Source organism: Schistocerca americana, chromosome 3, assembly GCF_021461395.2.
Source record: "Schistocerca americana isolate TAMUIC-IGC-003095 chromosome 3, iqSchAmer2.1, whole genome shotgun sequence".
NCBI lineage: Eukaryota > Metazoa > Arthropoda > Insecta > Orthoptera > Acrididae > Schistocerca > Schistocerca americana.
Window position 1 is genome coordinate 406,772,210 of NC_060121.1, and position 23,388 is coordinate 406,795,597.

The window sequence follows — 23,388 nt, forward strand, 5'->3', positions numbered from 1 at the left end:
CCTGAAGCAGGCATAGAAACAAACAAAAAATATCACTTCCAAGGATTTCTATGCTTACCACTTAATGATTAGAGAGAATGAAACATACAGTCACCTTCTTGACACTTGATCTTTATTCCAACAATTCCTGGTAGGTATATATGTAAAAATAGAAGCAGAATGGATGCTTTGCATTAGACTGAATGAGAATAATACATCCACCTTCCATGACCGAAACATTGATGACATTGGAACAATGGTTATCTTACACTCTTTATATATAGGAAGTCTGAGACACATGCACAAATACATTCAAGATGCTATGATCTACATAAGAAAATATCGATGACCTGACCTCTTCAAGAGATTCACATGTAACTCATCGTGGCCAGAAATAAAGAACAACTAAGATATGGACAAGCCCCCATACATCGACACGCCATAATAGCCTGAGTTTTATGACAAAAACAAATGAGATTTATTGAAGTCATCACAAAATAACACATCTTTGGAACCAGTAAATGTTGGTTGTACATAATTGAATGGAAAAATTGAGGACTTTCTCTAAAGGGAGTAGCTCTGCTCATAATCTCAGAAGATTTTTGACAGACAATTTCAGTTATTTTGAAGTCAACACCAGCATACAATATCAGTGCACGCTTAAAAAAATCACCTCTCTGGCCACACATACAAATACTGTGACTGACAAAAAATATGAGAGTTGAACTATTAAAAGATGAAACAGCAGCACATTTTGGTCAACTGCTTTTACATATAGGTAAAGGCACATATACTACTGACCAGATGACCAGCATCGTTAAACTCAACAGTGAGTTCTGAAAAATAGCCACTGCTGAAAACGAACTCATCAACCGAATTTTTTTGAACATTGTTTCACATCTATACCAATCTGGACTGGCCATTTGGAAGGGCAATTTTGACAACCCAAAATAATATTGTAAACAATATCAATGTTAATATTCAGAAGAAACTTATCATTGAAGAGAGAATATACAAATCGATTGACGTGATGGTAAACGTCGAAGAAAATGTGAACTTCCCTACAGAATTTGTAACCTCTTTGTAAGTATCAAGAACTAGCCAGCAGCTCTGCCTCATAACGTAATAGTTTTCTCAATTTAAATTTCCATTGACACATTTAATTTAATTCGTAGGATATTATAGCCACATATCATCAAACAGAAAACAATATTCTCTAAATATCTTACTTGTACACTGAAGATGTGCAGAGTCAGATTTTGTGTGACATGTATTTGATATTATTATTAGTAGTAGTAGTGTATACATCACTCCTAGTAAGAAATTCATCAGTGGAATAGGAGAAGATGACCACCAATTAAATCATTGATTAACTTCTCATGACTGTGAACCTCAACCATGAGAAGTTAATAAGTTGTTTGCCTGGTTGAGGTTTTGCTGCATTTCCAGCATACGAAGATAAAATTTCTGAAGACAACAGAGTGTATAACCACTTAATAATGGCCTTAAGACCACTAATATCATTGTGTGATATGAATGTTAGATTTGAGGAATCTTCTTAATCACTCTTAGTATAGGTGCAGTATGTGTTATCTCTCACTTAACACTACAAGATGTGGTTATACAGTTGCCATTCCTATGTAGATGTCACCTGATGGTATTTTCCCCTAATGTTGAGAAATCTTAAAACACCACCTGACAGCATAATGTCCTTTGACAATTCACCAAGTGGGACTTCTGTGAAAAGTATTCAGGTTTTTTTACAAATTTTCTGCTCCCAGTGAATATCTTTTTTGGCCTTCTCATAACAGTTTGCCAGTTACGGTTGATGATTTGGAGGTAGAAGAAGCGGGCAGAGAGTATTAGTTTCAAATAGTGTTGTTGTTGTTGTGGTCTTCAGTCCTGAGACTGGTTTGATGCAGCTCTCCATGCTACCCTATCCTGTGCAAGTTTCTTCATCTCCCAGTACCTACTGCAACCTACATCCTTCTGAATCTGCTTAGTGTATTCATCTCTTGGTCTCCCTCTACGATTTTTACCCTCCACGCTGCCCTCCAATACTAAATTGGTGATCCCTTGATGCCTCAGAACATGTCTTACCAACTGGTCTCTTCTTCTCGTCAAGTTGTGCCACAGACTCCTCTTCTCCCCAATTCTATTCAATACCTCCTCATTAGTTATGTGGTCTACCCATCTAATCTTCAGCATTCTTCTGTAGCACCACATTTCGAAAGCTTCTATTCTCTTCCTGTCCAAACTATTTATCGTCCATGTTTCAATCCCATACATGGCTACACCCCATACAAATACTTTCAGAAACGATTTCCTGACACTTAAATCTATACTCGATGTTAACAAATTTCTCTTCTTCAGAAACGCTTTCCTTTCCATAGCCAGTCACCATTTTATATCCTCTCTACTTCGACCATCATCAGTTATTTTGCTCCCCAAATAGCAAAACTCCTTTACTACTTTAAGTGTCTCATTTCCTAATCTAATACCCTCAGCATCACCTGACTTAATTCGACTACATTCCGTTATCCTTGTTTTGCTTTTGTTTATGTTCATCTTATATCCTCCTTTCAAAACAGTGTCCATTTCGTTCAACTGCTCTTCCAAGTCCTTTGCTGTCTCTGACAGTATTACAATGTCATCGGCAAACCTCGAAGTTTTTATTTCTTCTCCATGGATTTTAATACCTACTCCGAATTTTTCTTTTGTTTCCTTTACTGCTTGCTCAATATACAGATTGAATAACATTGGGGAGAGGCTACAACCCTGTCTCACTCCCTTCCCAACCACTGCTTCCCTTTCATGTCCCTCGACTCTCATAACTGCCATCTGGTTTCTGTACAAATTGTAGATAGCCTTTCGCTCCCTATATTTTACCCCTGCCACCTTCAGAATTTGAAAGAGAGTATTCCAGTCAACATTGTCAAAAGCTTTCTCTAAGTCTACAAATGCTAGAAACGTAGGTTTGCCCTTCCTTACTCTAGCTTCTAAGATAAGTCGTAGGGTCAGTATTGCCTCACGTGTTCCAACATTTCTGCGGAATCCAAACTGATCTTCCCCGAGGTCGGCTTCTACTAGTTTTTCCATTCGTCTGTAAACAATTCGCGTTAGTATTTTGCAGCTGTGACTTATTAAACTGATAGTTCGGTAATTTTCACGTCTGTCAACACCTGCTTTCTTTGGGATTGGAATTATTATATTCTTCTTGAAGTCTGAGGGTACTTCGCCTGTCTCATACATTTTGCTCACCAGAGGTAGAGTTTTGTCAGGACTGGCTCTCCCGAGGCCATCAGTAGTTCTGATGGAATGTTGTCTACTCCCGGGGCCTTGTTTCGACTCAGGTCTTTCAGAGCTCTGTCAGATTCTTCACGCAGTATCGTATCTCCCATTTCATCTTCATCTACATCCTCTTCCATTTCCATAATATTGTCCTCAAGTACATCGCCCTTGTATAGACCCTCTATATACTCCTTCCACCTTTCTGCTTTCCCTGCTTTGGTTAGAACTGGGTTTCCATCCGAGCTCTTGACATTCATACAAGCGGTTCTCTTTTCTCCAAAGGTCTCTTTAATTTTCCTGTAGGCAGTATCTATCTTACCCCTAGTGAGATAAGCCTCTACATCCTTACATTTGTCCTCTAGCCATGCCTGCTTAGCCATTTTGCAGTTCCTGTCGATCTCATTTTTGAGACGTTTGTATTCCTTTTTGCCTCCTTCATTTACTGCATTTTTATATTTTCTCCTTTCATCAATTAAATTCAATATTTCTTCTGTTACCCAACGATTTCTACTAGCCTTCGTCTTTTTACCTACTTGATCCTCTGCTGCCTTCACTACTTCATCCCTCAGAGTTACCCATTCTTCTTCTACTGTACTTCTTTCCCCCACTGCTGTCAATTGTTCCCTTATGCTCTCCCTGAAACACTGTACAACCTCTGGTTCCTTCAGTTTATCCAGGTCCCATCTCCTTAAATTCCCACTTTTTTGCAGTTTCTTCAATTTTAATCTGCAGTTCATAACCAATAGATTGTGGTCAGAGTCCACATCTGCCCCTGGAAATGTCTTACAATTTAAAACCTGGTTCCTAAATCTCTGTCTTACCATTATATAATCTATCTGATACCTTTTAGTATCTCCGGGATTCTTCCATGTATACAACCTTCTTTTATGATTCTTGAAGCAAGTGTTAGCTATGATTAAGTTATGCTCTGTGCAAAATTCTACCAGACGGCTTCCTCTTTCATTTCTTACCCCCAATCCATATTCACCTACTATGTTTCCTTCTGTCCCTTTTCCTACACTCGAATTCCAGTCACCCATGACTATTAAATTTTCGTCTCCCTTCACTATCTGAACAATTTCTTTTATCTCTTCATACATTTCATCAATTTCTTCATCCTCTGCAGAGCTAGTTGGCATATAAACTTGTACTACTGTAGTAGGCGTGGGCTTCGTGTCCATCTTGGCCACAATAATGCGTTCACTATGCTGTTTGTAGTAGCTTACCCGCACGCCTATTTTTTTATTCATTATTACACCTACTCCTGCATTACCCCTATTTGATTTTGTGTTTATAACCCTGTAGTCACCTGACCAGAAGTCTTGCTCCTCCTGCCACCGATCTTCTCTAATTCCCACTATATCTAACTTCAACCTATCCATTTCCCTTTTTAAATTTTCTAACCTACCTGCCCGATTAAGGGATCTGACATTCCACGCTCCGATCCGTAGAACACCAGTTTTCTTTCTCCGGATAACAACGTCCTCTTGAGTAGTCCCCGTCCGGAGATCCGAATGGGAGACTATTTTACCTCCGGAATATTTTACCCAAGAGGATGCCATCATCATTTAACCATACAGTAAAGCTGCATGCCCTCGGGAAAAATTACGGCTGTAGTTTCCCCTTGCTTTCAGCTGTTCGCAGTACCAGCACAGCAAGGCTGTTTTGGTTATTGTTACAAGGCCAGATCAGTCAATCATCCAGACTGTTGCCCCTGCAACTACTGAAAAGGCTGCTGCCCCTCTACAGGAACCACATGTTTGTCTGGACCCTTAACAGATACCCCTCCGTTGTGGTTGCACCTACGGTACGGCCATCTGTATCACTGAGGCACGCAAGCCTCCCCACCAACGGCAAGGTCCATGGTTCATTGGGGGGGTTTCAAATAGTATTGTTTACATATTTGTGTTTGTTGACTTTAAATTGCTAATCATGTTTTAAGTATATCAGAAATATGTATCTTCGACACAGTTGTCATTTTTTGCAAGTGAAGTTTCCAGATATTTTTTTCAAACAAAAAATTCACATGCCACACTAAAGGGACCTGAAAATGAACAGTTCTCTAATGATCTAGCACCCAAAAATGCTTGGAAGTAGAAAGGATGTGCTTTTTCTTTCCTGTGAGGAGTTCCTGCGATCCCAGCTTCTATGTTTCATAAGTATCTTCATTCCCTAGAGCGTGATATCCTGTGTAACAAGGAGAAATTAGATTAAATACAAGAGCATAGAACAGACCCCATTTTATCAATTCTTGTGAGCCCCTGCCTTTCAATCTACAGTAACTTCTTCATGTTAGTAATGCATTTAAATCCTGGTTTGTTCCCCAGTCCTTGCCTTTGCCCAATATATAGGTACACTGGAATGACTTCTGATCCATCTGTGGATTGTAAAATCAATTAGGAACCTGTAAAATTTTAACTTTGTGACCTAGATCTGAACAAAAATAGCATTGTTGCTCAGGGCTGAAGCTGGAGCAGGTTGCCACCCCGCCTGCTGAAGAAGCCCTGCTTGCTTCTGGATTTGAAGTAGCACAGGAATACTTGTACCTCAGACTAGTATATTTCATTCATAAGGTCAATATTTTATTGAGGGTCCATCATCCTACATTCATGTGAAGGCTTATACTAAGGGATTCCCATTGAATACTAATCTGCTTACCCTGACTAATTGTATCTTCCGAATACAATTCCCTAACTCAATCTGTCTGTGATGTTAAAACCCCAAAGGTGCTGGAGCGGATGAAATTTGATAGGAATCAGTGTTTTATCATCTGCTCTTATCCTTGAAGTTCACTTCTGCCTGCTGGAAATGTGGCCAACATGATATATTAGAATGTGCAGGATGTAATCATTCTCTTGCAGAGAAGTCATGGAAATGACATATTTGTGATGGGTTCCATCACATATGCAACATTGTGGTAAAGAGTGAGCTAATAGAAAGCTTAAGGAGGAACGACAGGGTGACTGACGAAAAAACTTGAAAAAAAATTTTTTTTCGTTTACTGATCTTGTCCATTGAAGAATATTCCCCAAAATATGATGCACAAACTCCAGAATGTAACAATTCTGTGAGCATTTGAAGCCGAGCACGTACTCTGCCTCTGTGTTAGGGAACTGGTTCCGCACTCATGCTCCCTTCATTGTGACCATGAGATGTTCAGAGTTTTGAATAAACCTTATTTGCTGGAGCATTGTCTGGGCAGTTTTACTCAAAATGTGAATGAAATTTTCAGTAGTCTCATTTCGAGATATGCTTCAAAAATGACATCCAGTTGAAGTGAAATTGTCAACTTTGCTTCAAATTTGTGTGTATGTCTATTTAATGTAGGCCATACTGCATTAATGCACAAGGTAAGTGCCCTCCAAATCAATATTGCTGATGAAATGTACCAATTCTGTGAAGATAGAGAACCAGCGATGATGCGTTCAGTGACGAAGAGGGCTTTGAGGATGAAAATGAGGCCTTATCAGGGCAAAGTAGCAGAAAGCAGCCATCCAGTAGTCAGGGTGATAGGTATTATGGACCAGGCATCGATGATATTCCTTAAGTTTAAAGCTTTGTCCCTTTTTTTAAAAAATATGGTATATACTTATCAAACTTCAAACATATTTTTCTCAAAACCATGTTTTTTGGCATGGTTGTCATCGCTTGTGCTATGATTTTCATCAAGTTTTAATGACTTTTGGCCTCCCTTGAAGCAAATTGAGTTCTCTTGAGTTCATTGTAGCTGATTTTTTTTATATTGATATTTAGTATTTTTTTAGCCAAAAAAGATGATCCAAAAATGGCAATTTTTTCAAACTTCCATAATTTCGGCAAATTTTTTTTTGCAAATCCCTACAATGAACTAAAATTACATCTGTGAGGATCAGAGTGATGTGTTAATTTTGTGTTTCAGATAACCACAACCATAGTTACAGCATGACCATTGATCTACCTCCTTTCAGAGCTGTGTCAGGAAAATCCCAATTACACAGTGAAGATATTAATATTTTTCAGTTAAAAATACCCATAAAAACTTCCTTGTATGCTTTATTCAGTGTAGTAAACCCCATTTGTCTATTACGTTCCAGTACGGAGAAAAAAATTTTGAATTTGAGCAATATTTTCATCTATGACCCTGTCATTCCCCCTGCAGGTGCCTGTGTGAAACCAACTTCACCGCCGGCCGTGGTGGACGTGCGGTTCTAGGCGCTGCAGTCCGGAACTGCCGGACTGCTATGGTCGCAGGTTCGAATCCTGCCTCGGGCATGGATGTGTGTGATGTCCTTAGGTTAGTTAGGTTTAAGTAGTTCTAAGGTCTAAGTTCTAGGGGACTGATGACCTAAGATGTTAAGTCCCATAGTGCTCAGAGCCATTTGAACCAACTTCACCAGAATACAAATTCCCCTTCTTAATTTCTACGCTATTGTGAAGAAGTGAAAGGATGAATGGCTTGAAGTGGTAAATAACAAGTTGAAGTTTTTTTGTATGTTCTGGTCTCCCATGGTGAACCTCCTTCAACCACTTGAAGAATAATAATAATAATAACAATAATAATAACAATAATAATAATCCTACATACGACGTCTGTAAGTGAGGCATTGACAGTTAACTCCAGTGCCCACCTATTGGTGGAGGGGAGTGTGGCTGGCTTCTCCATAAATATTTAGGGAAAGGAGAACCTAGCATGTTTTGAATGACTGGCTGATCCAAACACATTTACCTCATGTTATATTTTAAGTGAGTTAATTTGTGTACTTTTAGTACATGATTTATATTTGTGATTCAGTTGTTTAATCTGTACTTACAGTACAAGAATGATTTGTTTCAGCGGATGACTCATTCACAAAAGCTGTGCAAGTGGTGATTACATGGCTGGAACGTGGGGACTGCAACAAACGAAACGCAAATACTTTCTACACTATGATTCAGTCAACAAACTCACATGTTCGGCGCCTGCTAAGTGAAAAAGCACAGTATGATGAAGAACTTCAGAGAGCTAAGGAGTTGATGAAAGGACGAATGCAGGGCATTCTCATTCAATGTAAGTAATACAGTTTTACATTATTTTCCTTTATTTAAATGTGAAGAACCTTGTCAGAAACAGGCTGAGGTACAGCTAAGGAAAGTTGTGAACTGTGTATCTCCTAAGGCTCACTACAAGGCTAAAAGTTGGTGTGCGTGCGTGCGTGCGTGCATGCATGCAACCGCGCTCGAGCGCGCGAGTGAGTGCTTGGCAGCAGATGTGTGCATGCATATATGTACTTAAATACACACACACAGTATAGTTTTTAATTGATATCTAGCCATAATATGGCGCTTGTGCTACTATAATTCATTGGCTCTGCCATAGTGGATGATCGTGAAGTTAAGCCCCATCAAGTTCTGTTTCATTAAATATATGCAAATTTTAAATCTGTTCCTCAGCAATGACTTCATCCGGATTACTGTCTACAGTATGCTTACTTCCTGCAGTAACACCCAATGAACAGCTGTCATTGTTCGTTGGTGTTATTACCAAAAGTTTGTGAGAGCCATCTTTCTTTAAAGACAGTCCATATTGTATGCAGTATATCTTCTGTATTCTATGTGTATAGCTACTCTGCAACATTAAAAATATACATATTTCAATATTTATGTTATGGTTAGCATTATACTCAAAGATATCCAAGGATTAAATTTAGTTGGTATTACACCCTGTTGCCTGGGTAGAAGTGTATTAATTGATTAACTTTTTCTAAGAAGGTTGTATGTACTGTAAATAAAAGCAAATAGAACTGTTCACTACCAAAGCAACCCTCATATTTCCTTACCGTTGATTTCTAACATCTTTTTTTTCTTTTTTTTCTTGGTGTCACGTTGCACATCTCTAAGTACAAAAATGCCCTTAAATTTATACATACCATTTCTTACTGAAAATAAAAACCAGAACCAGCCATTTACATTTGTAATTACAGGTTGACCACAGCAACCACATCTTACCTTCATTATTTTATTTGTACAAGAAATGGCCAAAATCTGTAAATTAAATGTTTCTCAGTGAAGTTATAAATGAAATCTTGTTACACTATAGACAACACACACATTTTTTTTTATGTATTTAAGATTTTGTTAGGTGAACATTTATGATACTTGACCTAATATTTTGGAAAGGCTTCAGAGTTTATTCTCCAGCTATGCATATTTCTTAAAATAAATAAGGGAAATGAAAACCTAAGAGATGTTTGCATTTACATTTCTGTTAACCTCTTGAGCATTATCACACTTCTGTATGTTTCAGTTAAAGTTCATATATTCCCAGTCATTTTTTTGCTCAGATAATTTTACAGTAAACAAATAAAAACTTCGGTCACAGAGAAAATGGGATAATGTTATTCTTGCTGTGGGTTAAAACACAATGTTCTTATTAAGTGTATCCTTGACTTGTTTTCCATATAGCCTCCTCTTTGTTTAAAGCTGTAATACAGCTCCTCTGTACTAAAGTGACATTAAAAGTTGTTCTAATGATTTAGCAGAATTACGTGTTATGTTATTGGATTTCAATCCATATAAAACACGTTGTAGTTGATACAGAAATTTCATAAAACTTACAAATCTTGGAACTTTTTAATTGTCAGTGAAATTTGGTAACCATGGCATTAATCAAGTTATTTTCATGCATATCCAGAATGATAGGCAGAAACAACAAATAAATAAACAAATAAGTAAATGCAATATCATTTCAACTTTGTGCTTTCATACCATAACATAAATATTGAAATGTGCTGCTATTATTTGGAATGTGTGTTGCACATAGTCGAACAACGTGAGTTTACTCCTGAAGTGAAGTCCTGTCAGTCAGTTGGAGCACTTGTGTCCAGGTGAGACTCTGTATATTTTGCTCAGAAGTTGACCTATAACAGTGACAACAGTCAGCTGAGAACACACAGAAAGCCCATTAATGGGCAGGTGAGGTGGAGCATGCAGACCAGGATGCTATCTATACCTGTCATACAGTTTCAAGTCATCAGATAGGTTTGGTAAGCAGAACATAAACATTTTACTACAATGATTACTTGCATTTTATTTTTATATAATGTTTACTTTATTTCATTGATGTAAATAACGGAAGTTCTAAAACTGTAATTCTGTGGAAAGAAAAAGATGCTGGTAATGCTATATGTGATCACCAGAAGTTATAACTGAGGCAACAATCTGTTTAGAGACTAGGATACAGGTACAAATAGTACCTTTCAAATCTTATTGCCACATTTCTGATAACATTTTAGGTACTAATTATTATATTTATTACCTTTATAGCATATTTATAGAAAGTGCTGTGCATATTATTTTCAATCCTTACACATGATAAGAATGTAGATACAATTATATAAATATCTGATAAGTTTTGTGGCATAGAAAATTAAGTAGTACTATTCCCTCAACTTCTGTTTCCATGGTGGGGTAAGTATGAAGCAACACAGTCTTTATATGGGAAGCAAATATTTGATCTCTTAGAACATCTTATCTCGCGATGCTGTTTGCTTCATTTTATTCACAATTAGTTATTTGTAATATGTTTTCTTCTAACACTGAAAATAAGTGTGTGATTCCAACTTGAAGCAAGCAGTTTGTCATGAGCCTTGTTTCCCAAGACAGTTACATTTGAGTCATCAGATACATTTACGCATATCCGTAATTGTTTTGCTAATAACTGTGTTTGGTAGTAAATTGCATGGGTCAGTACAAAAGTTTTGTGATATGCAGAAGCTAAAGGAAATAAAACAATATTAATGAGTGTATTTTCTCAAAATACTTTTTATGGAACATTTTTCCACTCATTTCTTCAAAACTTTGTAAGTTCACTTCAATACACAGTAACAATGTCTTCACAGCTGGTGAATCTTCTATGCATGTGATTTTTCATTGCAGACAATATGACAGCCTGACAAAAAAAGTGACACTCAGATGATATGGTTGGATGACAATGTAACTTTGAATAGGTACGCATTACCAACAGATATGTAAATGATTAGAGTTGCAATTCTGGGTACCAGGTAGAATGGCTACAAGAGTGCATTAGTGTCGTTTTTGTTTTCTGTTATTACCAGGCCTGGTAGGGTATGTAGGGGTACGAACAGCGTCTGTTATTGGGTGATCATTGTAAAGATCTTGGAAATGCCACATAATCATGTGAGACAGCATTATCAACATCTGACAGAGTTTGAAAGAGGCCACATTGTGGGTATCCATTTGGCCAGCTGATCGAATCGGGTCATATTATTTTATGCGGCTTTTGGATGTAACTGTGGCCCAATGTTGGACTGCTTAGGAATTTGAGGAGAGGCATACTTGTTATCAGGGTTCCAGTGGCTCAGAAAGCTTGCACATTTCTTTAACTTTCATTTATGTTTTCTGCTGCTGCTGCTTGGTGAGTAGATTTTCTACCTATACAATTACATTAGATTTTCAAAAAATTTTTTCATTGTCGTTTCATGTGCCAAGCACATCATAACCCCTTCACTTTTGCACCTGCTACCTCCTCCTTTGAGTGCTTCACTTTTTCTTGCCACGCAGTGTACATAGAACCAAACCAGGACATCTGCCTGACTTCTATGACCTGCAATGGATAAACAGTGCAAATATTCAGTGTAATAATGCAGTATGAGTTTTGTCCTTGCTTGCTGTTCTAGAAGAGTCTTGAAATGTTTGGTAGTTATGCTGTTGTGAACAACAGATCAGCAAGAATCCTTTGTTTCTCCAGAGATACAGTTGCAGCCTGACCAAATTTTGGGAAAATCGTTACAACTATTTTTCTTTAAACATTTTTAGACCACTTTACTTTCAGTGCTAGATTATGGATGTATGTCAGGAATAAGATGCTTAATTTCTGGATCAAATTGGCAAATTCAACTTTTGTCACCAGTAACAATGCCAGACAAATGACCACAATTCCTTCATGGAATCTGCCCAACATTTCTTCCTATAATTCTAGTGGATAATCTTTTGTTCTTTGTCACAATGTGAAGCACTCACCCTTCAAAATTGTTCCAGCAAACCTCAACCACCTCTCATTGCACACAAACCCAGTCTCTCACATCTACTCAGTCTCCCACTTCCAGCTCCACTCCCTCCAAAACCTCAAAATTCCAATCAACACAATCTGGCACCACAACACCCTAATTCAGTAGTTAACCTTTCCTCCAAACCTCTCTCCCAATCCGAAACCTCTGTCCTATCCAAAGGCCTCACCTTCAGCCCCACTCCCAGATTCAACCAAACAGCCCTCATCAAAGATTTACTGTCCTACACTCGTACTCTCTGCTGGAAGTATCACTTTGCCATGAAGAAAAATGATCCTAATCCTACCCCTAATGATCCAACTCCCCAAGACACTATCCAAATTGAACCCTGCCGGGAACAGTTCCGTCCTCCGTCACAGCGGGACCCACCTCCTCTTCCTCAAAATCACCCTCTCCAAACCTTCCAGGAATTTCTGACTTCCAGCCTTGCCTCTCAATCCTTCTTAAAAAACCTTAATCCTACTCCCAACATCACCACTGCTGAAGCCCAGGCTATCCGTGATCTGAAGGCTGACCGGTCCATCGTCATTCTTCCGGCGGACAAGGGTTCCACGACCGTGGTACTTGATCGTCGGGGGTATGTGGCTGAGGGACTGCGTCAGCTTTCAGACAACACCACATACAAAGTTTGCCAAGGTAATCCCATTCCCGATGTCCAGGCGGAGCTTCAAGGAATCCTCAGAACCTTAGGCCCCCTGCAAAACCTTTCACCTGACTCCATCAACCTCCTGACCCCACCGACACCGCGCACCCCTACCTTCTACCTTCTTCCTAAAATTCACAAACCCAATCATCCCGGCCGCCCCATTGTAGCTGGTTACCAAGCCCCCACAGAACGTATCTCTGCCTACGTAGATCAACACCTTCAACCCATTACGTGCAGTCTCCCATCCTTCATCAAAGACACCGACCACTTTCTCGAACGCCTGGAATCCTTACCCAATCCGTTACCCCCAGAAACCATCCTTGTAACCATTGATGCCACTTCCTTATACACAAATGTCCCGCACGTCCAGGGCCTCGCTGCGATGGAGCACTTCCTTTCACGCCGATCACCTGCCACCCTACCTAAAACCTCTTTCTTCATTACCTTAGCCAGCTTCATCGTGACTCACAACTTCTTCACTTTCGAAGGCCAGACATACCAACAATTAAAGGGAACAGCCATGGGTACCAGGATGGCCCCCTCATACGCCAACCTATTTATGGGTCGCTTAGAGGAAGCCTTCTTGGTTACCCAGGCCTGCCAACCCAAAGTTTGGTACAGATTTATTGATGACATCTTCATGATCTGGACTCAAAGTGAAGAAGAACTCCAGAATTTCCTCTCCAACCTCAACTCCTTTGGTTCCATCAGATTCACCTGGTCCTACTCCAAATCCCATGCCACTTTCCTTGATGTTGACCTCCACCTGTCCAATGGCCAGCTTCACACGTCCGTCCACATCAAACCCACCAACAAGCAACAGTACCTCCATTATGACAGCTGCCACCCATTCCACATCAAACGGTCCCTTCCCTACAGCCTAGGTCTTCGTGGCAAACGAATCTGCTCCAGTCCGGAATCCCTGAAGCATTACACCAACAACCTGACAACAGCTTTCGCATCCCGCAACTACCCTCCCGACGTGGTACAGAAGCAAATAACCAGAGCCACGTCCTCATCCTCTCAAACCCAGAACCTCCCACAGAAGAACCACAAAAGTGCTCCACTTGTGACAGGATACTTTCCGGGACTGGATCAGATTCTGAATGTGGCTCTCCAGCAGGGATACGACTTCCTCAAATCCTGCCCTGAAATGAGATCCATCCTTCATGAAATCCTCCCCACTCCACCAAGAGTGTCTTTCCGCTGTCCACCTAACCTTCGTAACCTCTTAGTTCATCCCTATGACATCCCCAAACCACCTTCCCTACCCTCTGGCTCCTACCCTTGTAACCGCCCCCGGTGTAAAATCTGTCCCATGCACCCTCCCACCACCACCTACTCCAGTCCTGTAACCCGGAAGGTGTACACGATCAAAGGCAGAGCCATGTGTGAAAGCACCCACGTGATCTACCAACTGACCTGCCTACACTGTGACGCATTCTATGTGGGAATGACCAGCAACAAACTGTCCATTCGCATGAATGGACACAGGAAGACAGTGTTTGTTGGTAATGAGGATCACCCTGTGGCTAAACATGCCTTGGTGCACGGCCAGCACATCTTGGCACAGTGTTACACCGTCCGGGTTATCTGGATACTTCCCACTAACACCAACCTATCCAAACTCCAGAGATGGGAACTTGCTCTTCAATATATCCTCTCTTCCCGTTATCCACCAGGCCTCAATCTCCGCTAATTTCAAGTTGCCGCCACTCATACCTCACCTGTCATTCAACAACATCTTTGCCTCTGCACTTCTGCCTCGACTGACATCTCTGCCCAAACTCTTTGTCTTTAAATATGTCTGCTTGTGTCTGTATATGTGTGGATGGATATGTATGTATGTGTGTGTGTGTGTGTGTGTGTGTGTGTGCGCGCGCGCGCGCGAGTGTATACCCGTCCTTTTTTCCCCCTAAGGTAAGTCTTTCCGCTCCCGGGATTGGAATGACTCCTTACCCTTTCCCTTAAAACCCACATCCTTTCGTCTTTCCCTCTCCTTCCCTCTTTCCTGATGAGGCAACAGTTTGTTGCGAAAGCTTGAATTTTGTGTGTATGTTTGTGTTTGTTTGTGTGTCTGTCGACCTGCCAGCACTTTCATTTTGTGTGTATATATATATATATATACACACACACACACACACACACACACACACACACACACACACACACACACTCCTGGAAATGGAAAAAAGAACACATTGACACCGGTGTGTCAGACCCACCATACTTGCTCCGGACACTGCGAGAGGGCTGTACAAGCAATGATCACACGCACGGCACAGCGGACATACCAGGAACCGCGGTGTTGGCCGTCGAATGGCGCTAGCTGCGCAGCATTTGTGCACCGCCGCCGTCAGTGTCAGCCAGTTGGCCGTGGCATACGGAGCTCCATCGCAGTCTTTAACACTGGTAGGATGCCGCGACAGCGTGGACGTGAACCGTATGTGCAGTTGACGGACTTTGAGCGAGGGCGTATAGTGGGCATGTGGGAGGCCGGGTGGACGTACCGCTGAATTGCTCAACACGTGGGGCGTGAGGTCTCCACAGTACATCGATGTTGTCACCAGTGGTCGGCGGAAGGTGCACGTGCCCGTCGACCTGGGACCGGACCGCAGCGACGCACGGATGCACGCAGGATCCTACGCAGTGCCGTAGGGGAACGCACCGCCACTTCCCAGCAAATTAGGGACACTGTTGCTCCTGGGGTATCGGCGAGGACCATTCGCAACCGTCTCCATGAAGCTGGGCTGCGGTCCCGCACACCGTTAGGCCGTCTTCCGCTCACGCCCCAACATCGTGCAGCCCGCCTCCAGTGGTGTCGCGACAGGCGTGAATGGAGGGACGAATGGAGACGTGTCGTCTTCAGCGATGAGAGTCGCTTCTGCCTTGGTGCCAATGATGGTTGTATGCGTGTTTGGCGCCGTGCAGGTGAGCGCCACAATCAGGACTGCATACGACCGAGGCACACAGGGCCAACACCCGGCATTATGGTGTGGGGAGCGATCTCCTGCACTGGCCGTACACCACTGGTGATCGTCGAGGGGACACTGAATAGTGCACGGTACATCCAAACCGTCATCGAACCCATCGTTCTACCATTCCTAGACCGGCAAGGGAACTTGCTGTTCCAACAGGACAATGCACGTCCGCATGTATCCCGTGCCACCCAACGTGCTCTAGAAGGTGTAAGTCAACTACCTGGCCAGCAAGATCTCCGGATCTGTCCCCCATTGAGCATGTTTGGGACTGGATGAAGCGTCGTCTCACGCGGTCTGCACGTCCAGCACGAACGCTGGTCCAACTGAGGCGCCAGGTGGAAATGGCATGGCAAGCCGTTCCACAGGACTACATCCAGCATCTCTACGATCGTCTCCATGGGAGAATAGCAGCCTGCATTGCTGCGAAAGGTGGATATACACTGTACTAGCGCCGACATTGTGCATGCTCTGTTGCCTGTGTCTATGTGCCTGTGGTTCTGTCAGTGTGATCATGTGATGTATCTGACCCCAGGAATTAGTCAATAAAGTTTCCCCTTCCTGGGACAATGAATTCATGGTGTTCTTATTTCAATTTCCAGGAGAGTGTGTGTGTGTGTGTGTGTGTGTGTGTGTGTGTGTGTGTGTGTGTGTGTATATATATATATATATATATATATATATATATATAAAAACAAAGATGATGAGACTTACCAAACAAAAGCGCTGGCAGGTCGATACAAATACAAACATACACACGAAATTCAAGCTTTCTCAACAACGGCTGCTTCGTCAGGAAAGAGGGAAGGAGAGGGAAAGACGAAAAGATGTGGGTTTTAAGGGAGAGGGTAAGGAGTCATTTCAATCCCGGGACCGGAAAGACTTACCTTAGGGGGAAAAAAGGACGGGTATACACTCGCGCACGCACACACATATCCATCCACACATATGCAGACACAAGCAGACTCAAGTGATACTAAGAAATCAGCAAATACATTAGTTATCTTAATCTCAGGAAACAACATACAGCATGTGTCACCAACACTTAGAGACTGCAAGGTGGCTCATTGGTTAAGACTTAGAAATTGCATTTGGGAGGATGACAGCTCAAATCACCATCCCACCACCCAAATTTATGTTCCCCATGGCTTCCGTAAGTCATTAGAGGCAAATGTTTTTTTCCATAAAGTGTGTTAACACAATGTTGAATACAAATATGAGTTACTAATAATACAAGTGCAAGAAAAGCATATGGACAGATTCTGCACACTGTTCTACACTGATACAAGGGAAATTGATTCTTAGTCATCCTGTATGGCAGGTGTAGAATTCATCTGGAAAAGGCAACTTCATCCACCACAAGCACTGCTTGCTTTTCAGTTTACAGACTGACTATCTCTCCCCAGCATTCCCTGTCTAGTTCACTTACATAAGTAGACAAAATAACTTCACTGAGCTAATTTTTATGTAGTGAAGATACTTCCAATTTATTAACTGAAAACGCATTTGCCATTGTTAAGTGAGCTTTTACATAACATATGTTGCTGTAAACAGTGGCTGACATGCTTAATTTGTTAGTGTGAGGTTGTCAGTGACCTTATGTAGTGCTGATGGGAAAGGGGTTGTATTATCAAATGTGTGATCTTGCTGCCATCTGTTGTTGACAGCATACTTTGTTGCAACGTAAGCATGTGGTAGTCACTTGGTGGTGAATTAATGAATGACCAAAAAGTTACTGCAGCTCTCTCACTATTAATTGTGTTACTGTTAGACTGCATAAGTCTCTTCCATTCAGGACTTGCTGGCACTCAGAGTGGGATGCACTGAGTGGAACCACTTACCACACATCCACAGTATATCTTGGAAGGTGTGTGTCAATATGCCCCATGGAATATAACTGATCATGTTTAAATCTATAACATAATCTGCTGTACTGCACTGATTGACTTGTGTTGGAATATTTGAAGTTGCATGACACCTAGATGACGTGCTTCTGTTATATAGGGAGTCTCTGGGCCTCTTCAGATGTAGGGGAAGCTGAGACTTGGATGATGTATTTGATACCCTGAATTTGTGAAAAGTAATCCAGCCATTGATAGTGGAGGCAATGGAAATCAACATCATCGAATACGTATTGACAGTATGTTACTCATAGGGCCAGTCTCTTCAGTGTGGTAGACAGTTGCAACAGCTGTTGAGCTTTGTTACATAACAGCTCATGTAATAACTGCAAATAAATACTCCTTTAATAAACTGGAAGTAACTCCAATATAGAAACACAAACTCGGTGAAGTTATTTTTCCTTCTCACATGAGAGAACTGGACAGGAAATATTAGGGACGTATACACCATCTGGAAGCTGAAAAGCGAGCAGAACTCATGGTGGGGGGAGTTGCATTTCCCAGAAGTATGTTACGGCTGCTCTACAGGATGACTAAGAATTAATTTTTCTCTAGCATTGTAGGAGCTTGGGTGGAGATATGCATAGATTCTGTCCATATGCATTTCATGTGTTAGTATTATTAATAATTCATACCTGTATTCCCTGTAGTGTTTAAGCACTTTGTGGAAAATAAATATCTCTGAGCATGTCTGCACATTTTGTTGCCAGTGATTCATAAACTGAGCTGCGGAAGGGTCAGTTGCTTTTTGTGAAGTAGTGTGGTAGAGAGAATGGGAAACTGCCTGCTTGCTCCTCAGTTTGCAGGCCTATGAAGGCAGGAAGAGCACGACCATAATCCAATGAACTACCTTCCCTCATACTTCTAACCTCTGTCCCCACCTTTCTATCCTATTACATCCCTAGAACACAGTTTATCCATTAATACGGTTCTACTGCACTAAGATGCAGTACAGAAATTTAGAATTTATTCTTAACCCATGTTATTTAAAAATATACACTAATTTTTTTATCATGGGAAACCAATGTTTTAATAATGTGCAATTGTTCCATCCCCTGCAATGCAGTAACTGTTAGTGCTAGAGAAAAAATGAATGGGATCTTTCACGCAGGAAATTTAATGTTGTTTAATTTTGTACTGGAAAACAATTTCGCCAGAACCATGATTTTTGAGATAGTCAAGAAAAACCAAAGGTGACCCTTAACCCCCTCCCTTCCCACCCCACCCTCCCTCCCGCCAACCTGGCTCACACCCCACTGGTCAAGATTTTATAGTATCTCATTCATTACACTCCCCTGTACCACTGTAAAAAATCTTTGTAATGTGTACAACGGAACACACAGTCAACAAACAAAACGACACACAACACTGTACAGTACAGGTACTGGGAACTACAGCAGCATATGAACTCCCCAGTTTCGATCGGTAGCAACCGGCAGCAGTCGGGGTATTTCGTGCCATACTGACAACAGATGTTCATGCAACAGGGCAGCGAGCTAATCGTCAGTGCTGATTGCATTGTTGTCTGCTTTGTCACTGAGCTGTACTCTCCCTATCTTTTGCAGTGATGTTTTTAAGAGGCTCGGATTATTGGAAACTAACTATCAAGACTCTACTGTACCTGTGTTTGTTCCGCTATCATATAATCATACAATAAAGCATCCTTCTTTCTATGTATTCGCAATACATTACGATGGGATTGCCACTCCCAAAGGTATTTGAAAGCTACTGCCCCTTCTGCTAGGGAAGAATCCATTTCCTAATCCTGTTTCGCATCTAGTGAAATCATGTACTGTTGGAAGATTGTGTATCTGAGGCATAATGTGGGTAACTGTCTAGTATTTAGGTAGGTGGATTTGGAGAACCATCTAAAAACCACATCCAGGCAGGCTGGCTGGCACACTGGTCCATCATTAACCCATTAGCAAATTTGATCTGGCAAGTGAACGTTTTGACACACTCAGCTATCTGGGCAGGTACAGTGCTGTACCATGAAATATAAAACAATAACGGATATGAGCACAAATTACCTGCTGTGTCCGACATGAGTGTAAGGAATGATTGTATGTTATGGGGAATTGATTGGAGATATTAGTCAACACGAGGACAGTAACCAGCCAAATGAGACACCCAGAAGTGTTAGGTTTGTGGATTTTGGGGAGCATGTGGAAGGCGGGTGTGTGGTGCAGAGGCTTTGCAGGAATGAGGAAGGATATGGATTCAGGGAAAAGATTCTGGGATGAGCCCAAGGACTTGAGTAGAGTGCTGTAACCAAAAAGAGGAAATTTGTGCCTTTGCATCTAAAATTAGAAGCACTAAGACGACTTGACAAAGGAGAAACAATAAAAAAAACTTGCTCTCGAATATGGTGTCAGTGAAGTTACTGTTGGTGACTGGCGAAGAAACAGACTTAAATTGGAACAGTTTTCTTCACAGAAATGCGCACACGAATCTCTCAGTTGAATAAGTATAAAGAAGTCAGACTTCGAAAAAACAAGTGAGGCATTGTTCATTTGGTTTACCCAACAGACACAGAAGGGTGCTCCGATTTCTGGCCCAATCTTGCAAGAAAAAGGTTTCTTTTCAGAAACCAGCTGCAGGAAGGAGATGACAATTTCGCCACTAGTGTGAGCTGGCTTGACAAGTGGAAGAAGAGGTGTGGTGTGCGTTAACTAGACATATGTGGAGAAAAACTCTCTGATGACGCTCAGGCTGTTTCAAAATTTATCGTCGAGTTTAAAAAAATCGTAGCTGACGAAAATTTGTCTAATGAACAAATATATAACTGTGAGGAAACTGGGCTAAATTTTAAAATATTACCAGCGAGAACACTTGCTTCTTGTGAAGAAAAAACTGCTCCTGGGCACAAAAAAAGCAAAGAGCGGCTCACAGTTATGGTGGCTTCAAATGCAACTGGAAACCGCAAACTAAAACTAGTTGTGGTTGGGAAGTCTGCCAAGCCAAGAGCGTTCAAGAATGTATCCATCTCAACTCTTCCAGTTGTCTATACACATCAGAATAATGCCTGGATGAATCAGGAAATCTTCAAGAACTGGTTTTTTAACTCATTTGTACCTGACTGCAAGAATTTTTTAAAAGAAAGGGGACTGCCATGCAAAGCAATTTTGCTCATGGATAATGCGTCCTCACATCCAAGTGCAGGAGAACTGCAGTGCGGCGGTATCCGCGCCTTGTTTTTCCCACCAAACATTACCTGACTCATTCAGCCCATGGATCAGGGCATTCTGGAATGTCTAAAAAAAAAAAAAAAATCTTGGCGGCAATTGCTAAAGTCAATCCTGCATTCCAAAGACAACGAAAGCATTGTAGGAGCTTTGAAGAAAGTGACTTTGAAGGACGTCATGTACTGGATTAGCGTATCTTGGAGCGAAATAAAGTCACACACAATTTCTAAGTCATGGAGGAAAATTCTACAGGAAAGTGTGCCAGACACAGAAACTGAAGATTTAGCAGAAGAGGACAATCAACCATTGTGTAATTTAATCAGAAGATTGCCAGGGTGTGAAGAGGCAGAAGAGCTGGAAGTCAGCAAGTGGTTAAATTCAGATGAACAGTTGGAAGTGACAGACTCTTCTATAATTGACATGGTTAACATTCCATCACAGTGTGAGAGTGATGAGGATGACGAGGCAGAGGCTGCACCAATGATGAGTCACACCGATGACTACCCTGCTCTCAAGGCCGCCATATGCTACGTGGAACAACAGCCTGAGGCAACACCAACTGACCTATTGCTCCTGAGACGGTGGCGTGACATTGCTGCGAGGAAACGTTGCAGCTTCGCCAAACAAAAGACACTTCACTTTTACGTGTCTAAATAAATAATTATTGTTATTCTGCCAATGCAAATTCACATGTAAATACTTTTATTTTAATAAAGTTCATATTTTGACCTTTATTACTTACAATATCATAATATTTCTTTTTCCCCTTTAAATTTTGTTGGACCGAGTTTTCGATGGTTCGAGGTGGTTCCGGTCCCGTTCACCTCGAACTATCGAGACTCTACTGTAGCAGTTACTTCTGTAAAATATCTGGGGGTATGCATGTAGATCGATTTGAAGTGGAATGATCATATAAAATTAATTGTTGGTAAGGCGGGTGCCAGGTTGAGATTCATTGGGGGAGTCCTTAGAAAATGTAGTCCATCAACAAAGGAGGTGGCTTACAAAACACTCGTTTGACCTATGCTTGAGTATTGCTCATCAGTGTGGGATCGGTTCCATGTTAGGTTGACAGAGGAAATAGAGAAGATCCAAAGAAGAGCGGCGCGTTTCGTCGCAGGTTTATTTGGCAAGCGTGATAGCATTACGGAGATGTTTAGCAAACTCAAGTGGCAGACTCTGCATCGCAGTGTAGCTTGCTGTCCAGGTTTCGAGAGGGCGCATTTCTGGATGAGGTATTGAATACATTGCTTCCCCCTACTTATACCTCCCGAGGAAATCACGAATGTAAAATTAGAGAGATTTGAGCGCGTACAGAGGCTTTCCGGCAGTCATTATTCCCGTGAACCATACTCAGCTGGAACAGGAAAGGGAGGTAATGACAGTGGCACGTAAAGTGCCTTCCGCCACACACCGTTTGGTGGCTTGCGGAGTATAAATGTAGATGTAGATATAATAATACTCTATATATGGTTACGGTTTTTTTCTCTGTGAAATTGGAGACGTGTCATATCTGTCTCAATATGGCCTTGGTGGGATGTAGGGCATCTGAAAGGGAGGATGTACAGCTGTACATGCCCAATTTTCTCTTTGGTTTTTTCATTGTTTCTCAATAGACAGATTATATAACATTGGTGGAGTGCTGCAACTCCACCTCATTGTCATGATATGCTCTTCAAAGGATCTCAGTGATTCTAAGGAAGTGTCATCTATCTCGTGCCTTGTTTTGAAGTACATGTTACAGTATAGGATCTGGGTTCCACCTTTTTGCAAACACACTGTCCCCCCCACCCCCCCCCCCCCCACCCCCCCCCCCTCTAAACATGTTTCAGCACCTCTGTGCCATCACTGGTTGTTTGTTTATTGAAGACATGATTTTACATTATCTAATTTTGCAGGACCAACTGCATGATGCCCTGCACTGATAGCTTGTTACGTTTTGTTGTGACCGATCCTTCTTCTTTTGCATTCTGAGGGCTCTGCACATACGTATTAATGTACTTTGTGTGGTTTCTTTCTTTGTAAATGCCTTTTTACTTCGCAAAAAGCAGTGAGCACTATGTTGTGCTCACAGCATTTTGCGAAGTAAAAAGATGTTTATAACGAAAACAACTACACAAAGTACATTAATATGTGTGAGCAGTGTCCTTGGAACACAAAGGAGGAGGATCAGTCACAACAAAACATGACAAGCTACCAGTGTAGGACACCATACAGTTGGTCCTGCAAAGCCAAATAATGTAACATCACGTTTTCAATAAACAAAAACCCACTTATATCACACAGAGGTGTTGAAACATATTTGGGTAAAAAGAAAAAAAGAGTGTGTTTGCAAAAAGGCGGAACCCACATCCTTTAATTTAA

At 41.4% G+C, this 23,388-nt stretch overlaps 1 protein-coding gene across 2 annotated transcripts in view; it reads left to right on the top strand.

Moving 5' to 3' along the window:
• Positions 1 to 23,388, top strand: part of LOC124605221 (ecto-NOX disulfide-thiol exchanger 2) — a 219,903-nt gene that overhangs the window by 93,145 nt on the left and 103,370 nt on the right. For both annotated transcript variants that reach the window (XM_047136769.1, XM_047136770.1), the window contains exon 7: positions 8,084 to 8,296. In XM_047136769.1, coding sequence (XP_046992725.1) covers positions 8,084 to 8,296 — 213 coding nt within the window. The remainder of the gene's footprint in view (positions 1 to 8,083; positions 8,297 to 23,388) is intronic.